The sequence below is a fragment of the Gambusia affinis genome, linkage group LG21 (assembly GCF_019740435.1).
Source record: "Gambusia affinis linkage group LG21, SWU_Gaff_1.0, whole genome shotgun sequence".
NCBI classification, from domain to species: Eukaryota; Metazoa; Chordata; class Actinopteri; order Cyprinodontiformes; family Poeciliidae; genus Gambusia; species Gambusia affinis.
In genome coordinates, this window is record NC_057888.1 from 15117653 (window position 1) to 15135196 (window position 17544).

The 17544-nt window shown below is 38.6% G+C and overlaps 1 protein-coding gene across 4 annotated transcripts in view; it reads right to left on the minus strand.

The window, feature by feature from the left end:
- The window catches only part of phldb2b (pleckstrin homology-like domain, family B, member 2b), a 38100-nt gene continuing 20556 nt past the window's right edge, over positions 1 to 17544 (minus strand). The window contains exons 9-25 of one of the 4 annotated variants that reach the window (XM_044104826.1): positions 15790 to 16170; positions 14809 to 14970; positions 14503 to 14640; positions 13239 to 13367; positions 11595 to 11750; positions 11398 to 11508; positions 11236 to 11310; positions 10611 to 10763; positions 10230 to 10451; positions 9415 to 9558; positions 9180 to 9279; positions 8020 to 8170; positions 3805 to 3895; positions 3499 to 3645; positions 2339 to 2558; positions 2084 to 2169; positions 1 to 1952 (exon numbers count right to left, since the gene is read on the minus strand). In XM_044104826.1, the coding sequence (XP_043960761.1) occupies positions 1812 to 1952; positions 2084 to 2169; positions 2339 to 2558; positions 3499 to 3645; positions 3805 to 3895; positions 8020 to 8170; positions 9180 to 9279; positions 9415 to 9558; positions 10230 to 10451; positions 10611 to 10763; positions 11236 to 11310; positions 11398 to 11508; positions 11595 to 11750; positions 13239 to 13367; positions 14503 to 14640; positions 14809 to 14970; positions 15790 to 16170 (2607 nt within the window). In that variant the 3' untranslated portion in view covers positions 1 to 1811. The remainder of the gene's footprint in view (positions 1953 to 2083; positions 2170 to 2338; positions 2559 to 3498; positions 3646 to 3804; positions 3896 to 8019; positions 8171 to 9179; positions 9280 to 9414; positions 9559 to 10229; positions 10452 to 10610; positions 10764 to 11235; positions 11311 to 11397; positions 11509 to 11594; positions 11751 to 13238; positions 13368 to 14502; positions 14641 to 14808; positions 14971 to 15789; positions 16171 to 17544) is intronic. The other 3 variants (XM_044104827.1, XM_044104828.1, XM_044104829.1) reach the window with 3 other exon arrangements.

The window sequence follows — 17544 nt, forward strand, 5'->3', positions numbered from 1 at the left end:
TGATATAGATACACCATTTATTATTCATATGAAAATGCAAAAATTAATATACATACTTTGATAAATATGGTGGAATCAACATACAAACATGTATATATTTATAAAAAAAAATTTATACTAATAGCATAAATCAATCTCTGGAAATCTTCTGCTGAAATAGTTCAATTAGTCAGTACAAATGACCATGTCCTTTTATCATCATGTTGAAACAGAATTTTTATTCTTCTGATACTTTTCTACTTTAAAAGCAGCAAAGAAACCACATATACATTACACATTACTTAGCTTGGATATAAACTTTGGTCAACAAAATAACAAGAAAATGCAAAGCTAGGTGACCGGTAAGAAGCTACATAACATAGATATATGTTATAAACTGGGTTTAATAATCATCATGATCATTTAAAACAGAACGTTTAATTATCGGTAATAAATGCCATGCAATGAAAGCTAGTGGATGAAAGCAGCACAATAATGAGACAGATTTTATAAGTAGTAAAATGTTCCATAGATTTGCCTGCTTCACATCTTAGTAAACACTCAATCCATGGCACGGATTTTAAAGATCACTTCATAAATACAAATACAGAAAGTATACATGTAAAAATACTGCCACGTAAAAAACCCACCAAACTAAATGTCATGCGTTGAAGATTAGGGTCACTTGTCAATTATTTTTAAAATTAACTAAAGCATTCCAGCAAAAATGTACAAATATAAAGATGGTGTGTGGCTTCGTGACTCATGTCACCAAATTTTATTGGTTAAATAAAACTTGATGATCTATGAGGATCCTCTTGAGAAGCCAAGGACAATAATAGAAATCACCAAAACAAAAAACAAACAAAGAAATCAGCTTTGTTTGGGTGAATGCTAAGTTTGTTTTTGTTTTGTATTATGTGAAGATGTTCCAAGGAATACGACACAGCAATAGCACCTTTGGAGCTACATTGGGAGCCCTTTATTAATACTGTGCACCCAAAGCAGAAACCTATCCACCTAATATGTATGTTACACTCATAATCATATGAGTTCAGACTGCACGGTTCAGACCTGAGAATGCCATAGCAACAAAACAAGTTAAAAAGGCAATTCTTTACCAGTGTTTCTTGCATTTTGTTTTAGAAATTATTTTGAAAAACACTTCTGAAGTCTTGACTGAGCACCAGAAAATGAAGCTCATCAATGATGGGCTATAGTCTTGATAGGAAGGATGTAAAATACAACTTTTCAGTCTTTTCAATGGATGATTCATTTATTATATATATATATATATATATATATATATATATATATATATATATATATATATATATATATATATATTAGAAAATACTGTGCTCTCCTTTATAGGCACTGGTAGAGAACGTTTTCAGTAGATACTTAATACTTGGGCCTACATAAGAGGTCAGCTGAAATTCACTTTAAGGCAGAGCGGCGCATCACAGTACCTTTCAGAATGACTTGTGTATTTTTTATGATATTTTTTTTTTTAAATGAAGTACAGTTTGCAAAATATTTTAGTACGATAATTATAAGGCTGTATGTGTCCACAGAGCAACATAAGTGGTCCACCCTAAAAGGTCATATTTAAAAGATCCTGCTCAGGTCCCGTCTGTCTCCAATGTTGTATTCATATATCTCAGGCAGAAGTGATGACGAAAAAACACAAACCCACTACATATAAGTGGGCATACTATTTTTTTTTAATTAAGCTGCCAGAATGAAAATTATTTTATGATGCTCTGTCGGTCACACAAATGGCAAATATCCCAAGACATTCCCATTGACAGTCAGGACCCTGCCTGCCACTACACCATGAACTGTGTGTATCCTTCCGCCCCGGTGACAATCACATCCATCCAGATCCTCATGGCCTCGGGAGAGGGGGCCACCATGTAGTACACCCTGTCATGAGTCTTAACGCTGAAGGTCAGGGAAGGGTTCGGGCTCTGAAAGAAAATAGTTTAAAATAAGGAGAAACGGCTCAAAAAAAATAAAGAAAGAAATAAATTACGTAGTTAGATCAATTACTCAAAGCCAAGGGTGCATTCAATAGATAGACAGGAATGTAACCACATACCTTGTGTGCACTTTTCAAATGATCATAATACACCTCTTCAATAGCTTGAAAGTAAATCACCCCTTTCAGCTTGGCCTCATGTTTGTCTGTAGATGAGAAATTACAGAAATATTGACGAAACGCAAATTGAGTCAAGAAAACCTCTGCATAATTTCTTTAATTTAAGACATCCACCAACATTTGGTTATTACTTTTAATCATTGCAGCTTTAAAGTACCATGAATACATCTGCACAAGCGTGCTTTCCGTAGCTACCTGCATAGTAGGACAAAGTGCGACGGTTGCGGTCGAAGACAAACCAGCGTTTCTTCCATGTTTTTATCTTGCCTCCCATCTTGATCAGGTAGCCTCGGCAAGTCTTTTCCGAGATGGATAAGTGGAAGCAGGTGTCTGTGTTGTGACCCGCTGACTCAATGTGGGCCCGCAGGTCAAAGTCGTCCTTCCTCACTGGCAGGTAGCGAGTCAGCGGCCGAGACTGGAGAGGAAGGAGAGAACAGCTCAGTAAGGGAATGAACTGTTTGAAGGGATGATATAATTCACAATAGTTGCACAAATGTATTTCATTTGTGGCCAAACATCAAAGTGGAGAAGAAGGAGAAACTGGAGGAGCCTTCGAAATTCCAAACTACTGGAGCAGTCTTTATGGCTAAAAAGAAGCTTTGTGTCTGTCTACAATGGCTTCCTGTTGGTTAAAATGTAAATCAAAACAGCATAATCCTTTGGGAAGTTCTCCATTGCTGGTTTGTGTGGTTAAAATGCTTTTGATTTGTTCCACAGTGCACACACTCTTTGAATGGAGCTATTAAATAAATTCTTGGGGAGCAATGAAGCCTGGGAAGTCAGAGCTCAGATCTAGGAATGATGGAAAATCTAAATTAAATGTGTTCCAGTTACATGCCATTACCATAGACAGCTGGTGTCGTGTGAGCACGATTTCAACAAGTTGATAGCTAATCTTTGGATTACATGCATTCAAACAGAAAAAGGAGAAACAATACACAAGTAAATAAGAGAAAGATACCATTTGACACTTGAGTCAAAGACTTTTTTAGTGTTTTAAAGACAATGGGCAACCTTTATTCATCTCTAGTTCAAAAGATGAAATACTTAGGCCAACCAAACCTGTGCTGACTTATTCCAAAATGTTTTCAAAATGATTTAAAATACAATTTGTTGTTTGTCAAACCTATACAGAGTGAAAAATCATAAAAAATGTCTGTTCAGTAAATGGCAACCCATTTTAGAGTTAACCAGTTTTTTTTTTTTTTGCAGCTTCCATGCCTGGCCGAAGCTAATAGGTTTTACATGCAAAATAAGAAACAGTTACATGTGCAGATAACTATTTATTTTTAATTATTATTTGTTTGGTGGAAAACCAGAGGATTTAGGATTATATTTATTCCTTTTTTCTGCACCTGTGCTCTTTGTTTCTCTCTCATCTTCACTTCACGATCAATGAGTTTCTGACGTCTGCTCGTCTCCTCCTGCAGTCTTTTTTCCAGGTCCTCTCTCCTTCTCCTCTCCTCTTCCAAGGCCTGCTTGCGCATCTCCATTTCTTGTTCCTTAGGGACCATAACAAAAGAGGACATATAAATATGGATAAACCTCGACATAATAAATCTCAGCAAAATATTTCTGAATATGAGTGAGCAAGCGTGTTGCTCGGTTTAAAGCATCAACAGGAGTGAAAATAAGTGGACATTTTTCATGGCGTGTCTCACCTTGTGTTCCAGGAGGCGGTTCTTCTCAGCCTGTGCCTCCCTCAGCAGGCGCTCCATCTCCTCTAGCCGGGCCATGTTTGAAGTACTGGCGCTGCAACCCACAGACAAATGAGTTGCACATCAGAAACAAATTGAAAGTAACAAAGTTAAACCTGTTTGGTTTAAATGAAAGCCAAATAGGTATTTTTTTACATAAGTCGCAATTAATATTTCTACATACAATGATGAAGACTTGGGATTCAACAGCGGTGAGTCTTGAAAATAATTGTGTTTAGTCTTCTAACCCAAAAGCTGCACTGTCTGGAGAATAATTCAGTTTATTCTCTGTTTATGTTGTGTCTACACATGTTACAGAGAAAACAAGATGCCAAGGAAATTTAAGACAGTTCCATCTTTGTCTCTTTTTCTCTCTCTCTCTGACAGAACACAAGTCATAGTCTCTCAGTCGGCAGATGGTCTGCACATGACATGCATTCTTGACAGACATCAAAGGCATTTCAGTAGGTATTTTATTGTGTGTGGTTTTGTGACTTTAAACCCATTGTTGTTTTGTTCAATTGCGCTGATTCATATTATGTTAGCCCATTTGTTCTTCTGCCAAGCAAAGGCATAGATGTTCTTTCCATCCCTTATTAGGTAAATTCCATTGATTTTCTGGAGCTTATTCTAATCCCAACTCGAAAAATCCTTAGCATAACAAAAACGTACCTTTGACCTCCCAAAACTGAGGCGATCCCTCTCAATAAAACGGTGTAAATTGATTTATGACATTAGTACATATGCAATGAACTTTACAGGTTCCTTTTATCCGGAGCCAGAGGGAAATGGATACTACGTGTTGATGTGTGATGATGTCATAACATAGCTGAGAGGAATGGTCCGCATTAGACTTTGGTATACACAAACCAGTGAGATGTGGGGGAGAAAAGCAGTAACAGAAATGACAAAAGAAAACTGAGTGGGAGGGAAGGAAGAATGTAGAAAAAATAAAAGCATGCAATCATGTTTCCCGCTCAGTTTCAACCTTTTTTTTTTTTTTTTTTTTTTTTTTTTTCAAAAAATAGATAATTAAATTTCCAGTTTGAAGTCAAATCTGTCTAAATTATACGCTGGTAAAGAAATTTTAGAAGCCAAATGGTTTCCCGTAACTAATAAAAATCAACTCATTACCAAAGTTAAATATAAGAAAGTCTGTATTTCTTAAAGTAGCAGTAGCTTTTCAAGCTATTTTTTATTTTTTTGGTTCAAAATGCTGATTCTATATGGCGTTAATAACTTCAGAAGTTTTTCTTAGCATTCCAGTTTTGTTGCAGCAGCAACACAGAAGCACTTATTTCTTCAATCAGCCCTGTCTTAGCAAAAATCCTACCTTAATCGATGAGAGGGAAATGTACTCATAGTCATCATGTTGAAGTTAGAATTAAAAAAAAGAAGACAAAAACCAATTTCCCAAGTCCCAGAGTAAGCGTTTCGTCCAACACAGGTTCATATTCCACAGCATTCCTTACGGTTCAATTTAATTCCATCTCCATTTCGGTTCCTTAGGGACCATAACAAAAGAGGACATATAAATATGGATAAACCTCATAATAAATCTCAGCAAAATATTTCTGAATATGAGGAGTGCGTGTTCAGGTTTAAAGCATCAACAGGAGGAAAATAAGTGGACATTTTTTCATGCGTGTCTCACCCAATTCCAGGACTTCTTCTCAGCCTGTGCCTCCCTCAGCAGGCGCTCCATCTCCTCTAGCCGGGCCATGTTTGAAGTACTGGCGCTGCAACCCACAGACAAATGAGTTGAGAAACAAATTGAAAGTAACAAAGTTAAACCTGTTTGGTTTAAATGAAAGCCAAACAGGTATTTTTTACATAAGTCGCAATTAATATTTCTACATACAATGATGAAGACTTGGGATTCAACAGCGGTGAGTCTTGAAAATAATTGTGTTTAGTCTTCTAACCCAAAAGCTGCACTGTCTGGAGAATAATTCAGTTTATTCTCTGTTTATGTTGTGTCTACACATGTTACAGAGAAAACAAGATGCCAAGGAAATTTAAGACAGTTCCATCTTTGTCTCTTTTTCTCTCTCTCTCTGACAGAACACAAGTCATAGTCTCTCAGTCGGCAGATGGTCTGCACATGACATGCATTCTTGACAGACATCAAAGGCATTTCAGTAGGTATTTTATTGTGTGTGGTTTTGTGACTTTAAACCCATTGTTGTTTTGTTCAATTGCGCTGATTCATATTATGTTAGCCCATTTGTTCTTCTTGCCAAGCAAAGGCATAGATGTTCTTCCATCCCTTATTGGTAAATTCCATTGATTTTCGAGCTTATTCTAATCCCAACTCAAAAATCCTTAGCATAACAAAAACGTACCTTTGACCTCCCAAAAACTGAGGCGATCCCTCTCAATAAAACGGTGTAAATTGATTTATGACATTAGTACATATGCAATGAACTTTACAGGTTCCTTTTATCCGGAGCCAGAGGGAAATGGATACTCCGTGTTGATGTGTGATGATGTCATAACATAGCTGAGAGAATGGTCCGCATTAGACTTTGGTATACACAAACCAGTGAGATGTGGGGAGAAAAGCAGTAACAGAAATGACAAAGAAAACTGAGTGGGAGGGAAGGAAGAATGTAGAAAAAATAAAAGCATGCAATCATGTTTCCCGCTCAGTTTCAACCTTTTTTTTTTTTTTTTTTTTTTTTTCAAAAATTTTTTCATTAAATTTCCAGTTTGAAGTCAAATCTGTCTAAATTATACGCTGGTAAAGAAATTTTAGAAGCCAAATGGTTTCCCGTAACTAATAAAAATCAACTCATTACCAAAGTTAAATATAAGAAAGTCTGTATTTCTTAAAGTAGCAGTAGCTTTTCAAGCTATTTTTTTTTTTTTTGGTTCAAAATGCTGATTCTATATGGCGTTAATAACTTCAGAAGTTTTTCTTAGCATTCCAGTTTTGTTGCAGCAGCAACACAGAAGCACTTATTTCTTCAATCAGCCCTGTCTTAGCAAAAATCCTACCTTAATCGATGAGAGGGAAATGTACTCATAGTCATCATGTTGAAGTTAGAATAAAAAAAAAGAAGACAAAAACCAATTTCCCAAGTCCCAGAGTAAGCGTTTCGTCCAACACAGGTTCATATTCCACAGCATTCCTTACGGTTCAATTTAAACAGGTCCAGTCCACTCTGAGCAGGTAGATCGCAAATCCCACAGAAATCAAGCTAAATCCAACTGAAAGACATTCTGCTAAATGGATTCAAATCTGCTGAAACACGCAGGCAGAAGTCAGAGAAACAAGACACGGGCAAGAAAGAAGGGACGGATGCAAGTGTTGTAAATCAGAGTGAGAGAGAGAGAGAGAGGGAGAGAGAGCAAGCACACATGGTTTCAGTCCAGATGGGGGCTCAAGCCCAAAATCCACCGCCACCCCCATTCATTTTGTTCAGTTTGTTTCAACCTGAGGGGGGATGACTCTTATGGCACACATGCAGACTCTCACAGAGCTTCATGTTTTCCGTAACATGATGCCTAGACCCCTAATCAAGAGTAGCCCTCAACACACACAGTGCAGAGATCCCACTCTCCGAGGAGGGAACATGAAAGGCGGGAAGACCTTCCCACATACTTTTTACATTAACACACTTTCCTCGTCTTTCTCACCGATCACCAAATTCAGAGGTTCATATTACAAACACAGTCCCCCTGCTTCTTTAACAGTTTTAAATGTTTGGCCCTCAAATTAGAAATGTAGCTACACCACTTGACATATAACAACAAAAAATATTGTTTTATGCTTTTTTTTAAAGAGCAAATGGTTGGATCCTGCACTATACCTAAGGACTTTCAAGTTCAGATGATCACAAAGCTCTTTGGTGTGGACATTTTAATCAAGGGAAGAATTTATTTTTAGTAACAAGGAGGTGTTTAAAATGTTAAAATATGCTACCGATAGTGTTAAACGTGGATGAGTTGGTGTCAGATCTCTAATCTAATATATTTCAGCAAAGTTGCTTCATTCTATCTTTTTGATTGTGGCTAATTCTGTCTTCCATGGGATGAGCTGAAAGAATATGTGCAAGTTGTTGGAAAGAGAAGAGACACTTAATTATTCTAGCTGCTTTTAGTGCCGTTACTGTGTGCCTCAGTATCCACTGTAATGCATCTGTAAGTACAACAATAACACAAGCATGAGCCTACCTGGAGACATTGTCAGGCGAACAAGCTGAGATGCTGGTTTCGATGGAGTCACTGCTGTCCACACTCAACGTGTCAAAGGCCTGGTTTTCACGGTACCCAAAGGCATCGAGGTAGACATTAGTCTGGGAAGCCGCTCGGGAGCCAGACTGACCTGAACACACAGACAAAACAGACACACGGAGAAAAGCAAACGTCTTAGCTGCTGCTATCTGTACTTACTTTCCCTTCTTGTGCAAACGGCATACCTGTCTCAGGTGTTTCATCTGGGACAGTTTGACCAGATGGCTTTAAATTTGGATCACAAAGACCTGCCACGGTGGCACGTTCGCAAGAAGACTTAATCACACTTAAAAATGGTAATAAACAAGTAAGAAAAGCAGCCTCTTCAAATATGTCGACAAAAACAGGATACGTTCTGATAGAGGGCCGATGACAGAATGACTCTGCAGAGACTTTGAAGAGAGACTAACTCGGTCTTTGGGTGAAGGAAGAGGCACACACAAACAAAATCTGATAGCATCAGAGCCACACAGGAGACCCACCCATCAGATGAGCCAGATCAAGGGACCAAAGGGACCGAGGGAGCAGACACACGTGCCACTTCCCAGGAAGACAGGCAGCGTTATAGTGCAAACGGGCAAAAAAGAAAATTTGTATATCCTATTAACAAAACTATGCCACAAAACCTACCTGTTGCTTTCGACTTGCGCAGAGCCCATTAGATGTATTTACTTGAATGATTTGAATCCAAGGGAAGTGAACATACTTTCCTAATGAGGCGTAATGGCTTACAGAAATTATTGTGGGTGTCAGTGTTAGAAGAGATCAAGTAGTGACTGGAAGTTTCCTGTTAATGTGATTTTGAGCAGTTTTTATTAGATTACTAAAGAATCAAGAAGCAGCTCTCCTGCACACACTTTCATTCAGCATCCTAAATAACAAGTGAACAAAATAAAATTTCCCAAAATGTCATCCAACACAAACCCCTATGAATAAATCCTTAACTTGGAGCAATTTTTCTTTGAATTCTCTGAAGGATTATCAGCTGTAAGTCGCCAAAATGCCAGGGTAGTTTGTACAAATGTCAATTTCTCTTAAGCAGAATATAATAGCTTAATTAACGCTTGTTGTTTCTAGTTATGCTCTTCATGTGTTTGTACCTTTCTGCAGACGACGAGATTCAGTCTCCTTGCTGGACAGAGAGAGGATTCTGGGAAGAATACTGCCACAACTTGAGCTTTGTACCAGAGGCTGATGGGACTAGAGGAACAAAGACAGTTTCCAACAGTAAGAAACCTCAATATAACTGAATGTGAAACTTTTCCTTCACAATTTAGTAAAATACTGTATTCTACAGTTACTGTAGGTTTGTGTGAAATGTTTACGTTTGGGCACCTTTATTTGATAGCTGCGCCCAAGTGTTGCGCATGTGAACTGGGTATTCAGAGTGGGAATGTTCTTCTTCCTGGGTAAAGTATCACTCAGATGTGAACCACTTTCCCTTTCAGAGCGCTTTCTCTCTTCCAGCAAACGGAAATGCTAATTAAACAGACAGAGAGGAAAGAATTGCATATTGATAATTCACTATTCATTGTTGAATTTAACTTAAACAGTGAAGTAAAACTGATAAGCTATTGTTTATGTCATGAAGAATTACCCACTGCAATGATTTGACATAGGCGTTTTTACTCTGCTGCCATCTGGTGGCAGGGATTAAAGTACTTAATATTCAACAGTTTTTGCAGGTTAATGTGTGTATCATAAGCACTGCACATAGAATAAGAATATTACAGACAAAAACATAAGAAAAACAAGATTAATAAGAATATGCCATTAAATACAGCTGTGGCCAAAAGTTTTGAAACTGAGAAATAATTACGGTTTTACTTTAAGGTTGTCAATTTGGACTGGATCTAGTGTGTAAGAAAATGTGATCAGATGAAATGAAATCAAGACACATCTTTGATCACTGACGTGTGGGATCGCCTCTCATCAAAGGGCTCAGCCACAATTCTCAAAACTGTAAATGTGTGCTTAGTATTAATTTGTTGTCTTTCACTATATGACCCTTAAAAATATATCATTATGGAACTTCAGTGAAACCAGAGTTTATGAATAAAAAATAGAAGCTTCTTTAAGTCTCAAAATCTTTTGTCACAACCACACATCAACTACAGACAACAATACACACAGAGCCACACACACGTTACCTGCCTGTGTCGCTGATGATGGTTTTTGACAGGAAGAGGAGGAGGGGGAGAGTCGGGAAGAGGGGAGGGGTCTCGATAAGTTACCATGTTCTCTGGCCAGTGCACAGAGGGAGTTTTTGGGAGGGGACGAGCATTGACGTGGGCAGAAGAAGAAGAAGAAGGAGAAGAAGAAGAGGAGGAGGAAGAGCAGTGACAGTCGGCTGATAAAGAAGAGTGACAGAGCTTTAAAAAGAAAAAACAAACACTATAAGATACAGAAGCTGAGCATGAGGAAAAAGACAATGAAGAATAAGTGTGGGAAGAGGAGAGTACTCTCATCATCTGCTGGTCTACTACACTACACACCGCGAAAACAGACAACCGTCACATGACTCCACACACCTCGTCCTCCGTTGGCTTTGTGGAGTCTTCCTCCAGGGAAAAGTTTACCTCAGACTCAGGGGTCGTTTTGACCAGAGAAGGGGCAGAGGCAGGGTTAGGGTCCTGCCCAAGCTGTGAGTAAAGCTCATTGATTTCACTGACAGTGACATAGCCCTGGAGGGTATTATGAGGAGAGATAGAGGAAAGAGAACGGGTGAGGCATAGCGAGAAGTGGGTGAGTCACATTACCAATGCAAACATAGAAATTAGTTGTTAACATGTTGCACAACTTGGTAGCAAAAAAAAAGTTACTTACACACACGGTAGTTACCATACATATCAGAACAGACAGTCAATATCGTTTCAGCATTAATAAACAAGAGATTATTATTCACTGAGATCATTATGGAGACTGGAGATCAAGTCAAAAGGAAAAGGAGGAAACACGGCAGACTCCAACAAGACAGGAGTACCTTAGTTTTCTTGAGAAATACATTGCAAAGAAAGGACTGACAGACATCGGCTAAAGAAGCTGTAGCCTAACAAGCAGAGAAGAAGATCCAAATGACTAAATCAGGGGGCAGTTTATCCATGTCTAGAGCCTTTAGGAGTCACATCCAGTCTGCTCGCTGTCAGTCAAACCTACCTCTCTTAGAGAGAAACTCCGGCCACCCATGAGGTCAGCGTATTTTCTTTCCAGTGTTGCAAGGCTTTCCTTTTCCTAATAGAGAAATTTAAAAAAAGAAACTTAGCCCTTGCACTAAATGTCTGCTGTTTGGAAGGGATCCAAACATGGGTATCGTCATACTCTTTGCAGCATCACTTCAAGGTTGCTCCTTTCCTTCAGGAAGCTCTCCTTTTCTCTCTGAGCCTGCTCAGTTATCTGCTCTGCTTGCTTCTTCAGAGCTAAGAGTCGCTCCTTAAAGGAGGAAAAAAAAAAACACAAGCCTCGGATCAGTTACATTCAAGCAACTCTTTAGGTTCCATAAAAAGGAGAAGTGTTACCTTGCGAGTGACGGTGGTGCGCTGGTAGTCGGCAACCTCTCGGAGAAGTTCTCGTGTATGGGTCTCCTTCTCCTCGTCCTGCCTGCTCTCCTTTTCCAGCTGCTGGAACTCCAGGTCTTCGAAGCGCTTTGTCTCTGCCTCAAGTACCTCACAGTCCTAATGCGCACAATAAGAAAAGACAATGAAGGAGTAAAACCCAGCGAGTCTAGGAATTGATCACTAAAACCAATAATGTACCATGTGTTTAAAATGATAGAAAATGAAGTAAGCATTCAGTGTATTTAAGTTAAGCTCTTGTAAATATTCTGTCTGATCTTCTTTAGCGTTGTAAACACTCTGTAAAAAAATGCATATAGTTTTAATAAAGCTTTGAAGAGGACGACAAAATAGGTGTAAAATATGCCAGACGTATAAGTTAGGTATTGTCGACTGACACATGTGTTGTTCTGAAAGATCGTACTTATGTGATCTAAGATCTCAGCAAAAACCTTTAGTGAAACAAAACAAATGCAGGCAAAACAGAAAAAGACATGTCCGACTTTCATGAACATTTACCAGTCATGCAGACACCGACTCATGGCTATTTGACTTCACATGCAAAACATTAGAAACATATAGGCAGTCATTGATAAACAAAGTAAAAACAAAATCCCTATCAGGTTTGTAATTTTAAACAAGGAATTGCTGTAATTAAAACATTAAAAAATGAAAGCTAATGTTCTATGCCCAAACTGGTCTTTCAGCCTTACTATTTTAGAACCATAAAAGATCTAATCAGTTTAATGGCATGTAGCAGTAGCAGAAACAAAAACAGAGCTATCCAGTGGGAAAAGAGAACTTGAATGGAAGACAGCTTGAGTGAGACCATAGAGAAGCTTGGGTGATTTAGCCGAAGAAGTGCAGATTTCTACATGCATAATAAAGTATGCCAGCATCCCATGCCTTTTCCAGTCCACCTTACAAACACTTTCCCACATTCATGTTCTAGTTAATGCCACACTGTTGCATGAACTGATCTCTGTTTAATTCTTTGCATGCTTTTCAACTTCTTCCACTAAACAAAATCATTTTCTGAAACAGCAAGGAAAGAACAGTGCTTTGCAATTTATTCCCAACTCTTGAACATTTTTACATTCGTTAAATGTCACAACCAGAAATCTTATGAAATAGATGAAAAATGATAAACTTTTCAAAAAAAAAAAAAAAATATATATATATATATATGTATATATATATATATATATTGTATTTTTGATAAAAATATACAAAAGGTTGATGTGAATTTGTGTGCTGCTGCAAAAATAATTCTAGTTCAGTAATATTTCATGGGATGTATTTGAGAAGAACAGCCAGGCTATAAATGCTTAATGCAGCTCCTCCTGAAGACAGTGGTTGTAATGGATTTTATTTGGGGGTATAAGAATAAAAGGGGATGCATGGATACGCATACCATATTTTTTTTATATTAAATAACAAAAACGTTATGAATCATTTCTCATTTTTCCTCCACTTCACAAATAAAATTCATAGTTGCAATGTTGCAAAATATAGGAAAGTTCAAGCTGCAAGAATACTTTTGCATGGCACTGTACAGAGCTGTGGCAGTAGGCGTGTGTGTGTGTGTGTAAGTGTGTGTGTACTGACCCTGGCTAGCTGCTCCTGTAGGGGCTCCTTGGTGGCTTCAGGGCAGCTGTGCAGCTGGGAGCGCTGCTCACACACAATCTGAGCCAACCTCTCTACTCTGTCCCTTTCTGCCTGCAGCAACTCGCACGCCTGGTACACGCATGTTTCCATACGTGTACATGTACGCACATTCCCACGCAACAACACGGACACCATGTACACATTTGTGCATGTGTACATATATATATAAAAAAATAAAAATAAAAAAATGAAACAAAGACAAGAACACATACACACGCAGGACAGAGAGAGGATGGCTGAGTTAGTGAGGACTTGCAGGATGACAGTTAGTTATCATGGCTTTAAAGTCAGTAACACTAGCCTAGAGGAAGGGAGGGGGGCAGGGGGCACGGAGGAGAAAAAAATAAACTCTGGCAGAGTAATGGAGCGCTGGTTACAGGGAACGGGGTGGTGGTATGTGGGAGTAGGATAAATGTTGCAACCGATTGGTGTCCTGCATTTTGTCAAGCTTGTTTGCATGACAATGATTGAAGGAATGGGTGGGAATGGAAACAAGGACATAAGGGATGGTGGAGCAGAGGATTAACTGGCACATCAGTGCTCCTTTCTGTGTATACACGACACAAAACAGCCACCCAAATATGTACAAGCACTCAGCTTTATTTCTGACCTGCAGTTTTCCAAACAGTTTCTGATTGATTCCTTCTCTCTTTCCCTTTCTCATTCGTTTTCCTGACTGAAGCTGTGTTGACATTTTACTCAGGTAGAAGGAATGAACACAAACTGTAATTTTGCTTTATGCTCATGTTTAAATATAAAATCTTAAATATAAATTTAATCTGTTCATCTAGCAATCTGCACATTTTCCCCATCAGTGCAACCCTATGGGAGTCTAAATAAGAAACAAAGTTACACCCTTGTATATATTTGTAGATTTCCTGCACTAGTGTGTGAGACAGAATAGCTCTGGTGACTGATGCATCCTGGGTAGTATTAGCAGATATATATTTGGAGCAGAGAAAGCATGAGAAGGATTAACACCTTCCGGTTACTCACATGACCCCTGAATGTATGAGTCTCTGCACTGCCTATATATTTGTAAGATTATATTCCATGGTTAAAATTCTGTCAACTGTTAAAAGGCTGAAAACTTCTCCATAACTTACACTAAGATTTCAAAATTTGCATCTGCATCACTATCACTTACCAGAATCTCAAATCATATTTCAAGGCAGTTACATGGTTTCAAAGTGAAGACTTCTACCTTTTTCTTTTCCTGTTGGGACTTTGTCTCCAGGTCTTCCATCTTGCTGTGAAGTTCTTCTAAAGCTTCTTTCTCCCGCTGCAGAGCACCTACTTCCGACTCTTGCTCCGCTTCGACCAGCGCTCGCTCGACTTCTACCTTTAGGACATAAATCGGACCAGTTCCAGAGCTTCATATTGAAGACATGTTCTGGCTACCCTTTCTTGGATAAAACATTTTAACACGACAAAATGACTAAGAACAAGGTTTTATGTCTTTTGAAACAAATGCAAACAAATCAAATTGCCAGATTTAGCCGTCAGCTACCTCTCGGGCAGATTCCTCCATTTGGTTGTCCAGGTCCTTGATTTTTTGCTCCAGCTCCTCGATGTTGTTCAACACCTGAATTCTCTCCTCCTCTGCATGCCTCACTTCCTCCTCTGAAGGCATTGAGTCCTGCCCTAGGCAGGAAGCTGAATCCTCTGCAGACTGGTAAAAACATAACCGACTGAACTCGTTTAAACACAAAACTTCAATGTTAAACTTTAAAAATGGAACAGAATTTATATTGCCATTACATAAGCAAGTGGAACAAAATTAGTTGCAGTCCGTATCAATGCAAATAAGTAAAATAGAATAATAAACTACATTCATGTGCAGTGCAAAATCAAGGAAACCAGCAATAGTAAGAGAAAATATAAAATAAAATTTTTAAAACTGTCACACAAGAATTTTTTTGTAATTTTAATAATAAACGTTGATTAAAATAGAATATTGCAAAAATAAAGATATGGACCTGTTTTCTTTTTGTTTTTCAGATGAATTAATTCTATACATGCAAACCCACTGACACAGGCAGCAGCTGTCAATTTAAAATGGTAACACTTGACTTGCGCTAATCTAATAAACGAGCTGTAAATATCCCCCATCTGTGGACACAAATGGGATCAACCCTTTTCCAAGTATTTCGACAAGCAACCTTGTTGCTTTCATGCTTTCCACATAGACAGTGGAAAGCATAAACATTTCATAAATAATAATCTAGGTCAATAAAGCTGATCCAAGCACAATGCACCCCGTAAACACTTGATTTTAATAGAAGGCAATAGAAGGTAATCTTTTGATGTCAGGATTTATAGAGCATGTATTTTGCTGTTTCACTCAGATTTCTGTCAAGGAATAGGATTATAATGAATCATATTGAAGAAAATCAGGATTTGAAAGGTAAACAACATACAAATATTGGCACAAAATGATCTCAAAATCACCCAAACAGCTGACAGTTTGAATAAAATATTTAACCGATACCTCATTTGTCCTCAGAGATCTTGAAGAAGGTGATGGAGCAAAGCTTCGTAGGCTGACTGCCGGCGATTCCGCCCTGTAGTCTCTGTGCCCGCTGCTGCGCCTCCGCCGCACCTGCAGGTCGTCGTCAAAGTAACCGTTCTCTGATCCCAGGGAGGTCATGTGACCGCTCCCTGGAATCCCGTTAAGAGCTGAAGAGTCTGAAAACACAGACGGCGTGTCGTCATCATCATCATCGTTCACTTGGAGCTTCTCTAGCTCCTGGTTGATCTTCTGGAGATCCGCAACCGCCGACGTGGAATTCGCTGCCGGTCCCCCTCCGTCCCTTTTGGCACGCCCGAGTTCCGAGCAAAGAGACAGGATGGTTTCCAGACGCTGTCGCTCCTGAAACAACCACACAAATACACACGTCAGTTAAATGAGACACAGGATGTGCAAATTAGGTCCTTCTATTGTTTATGAAAAGCTCAAGGATAATCATGTTGTTTCCACAATAAAAGATGCAGAACATACAAGAAACTGTTTTACATAACATTTACATAAAAATTACCTGATGATTATGGCTAAAATTCTTAAGTTCCACTCTGATAACATAAGGATTACCTGGGGAAGCATTCCAGAAATTATGGCTCCAGTTCCAATTTGATTATTATGTATTTTGAACTCAGTAGGATTCCTTTCGTCTATTTTTAACAACATATAGCTAAATAAAACATATTTAAAATAAAAGAAGAGAATCTTCTCTCAGTTAGTATGTCCACAGCAAGAGTTCCCCTCCTACTGTTGTTATTGCCAGCGCAGCTACAAGTGTCGACCTACGGAAGCTGTTAAGAGTCAAAATGACCCCCTCACTCTAAAATCCCTAGACAGAGAAGCACATGAGCCCCAACGCAGGTCTGCATAGGTAATATTACATGTTAACATGAGAAGGGGAAAGAATTAGACTTGGTGTGCATGCGAGTAACAGCGAGAGACCAAGTGATCTAATGAGGAGGTGGACAGCTGTCAGAACCGATCGGAAGCGTGCGGGGAAACAAGACATTGCCCAAAACACAGGAATGTCTGTAATGCCACATAGGAAACAAGACACGTACAAGGATAATATCGTCTAGGAAGAATTGGTGAGGATGGGGAAGTGCAAATGTTGAGACATTCAACTCTAAGTAGAAGACTTTAGGAGAAACGTTCTCATTGGATAAAAACCGCACTAAACATATTTTGAAGAGATTGCAATTCTTTTCAGAACAACTATTAAATTCTTAACCTTTGAGTGTAGCTTGTTTTTTTTCTATTGTATTTCAATAGAACCACACTGAGCCGTTTCTAATATTTAATGTGACAGCACAACCTGAGATAAAGAGTCTACACCAGTTTGTCACATTGACTGATTCAAAAGATAGATAATATAAAATGAGCTGAGATCAATGTAACCTTGATATCATGTAAAGTGGAAAATATTTGGAAATAAAATGCAAGCAGGTCCAAAATGCAAGCAGGTCCAAAATGCAAGCAGCAGTAACACCCCTGGCTAAAGCTCATGTAAATATACAAATAATCCTTAGAAGTTAGAACTACTTAGTGTTCAATAACATGAAGTGAACACTTAATTTATTGTAGAGTATCAAGAGCTTCACGTTTCTAAATGCAATTTATAAAAATAACCACCAGATGGCAGGAAAAGTTAAGACGACTGCAGATGAGTTTCAATGTTGAGCCTTAGGAAGAACTAAAATCCTGTTAATGGCTCTTCCCAGTTCC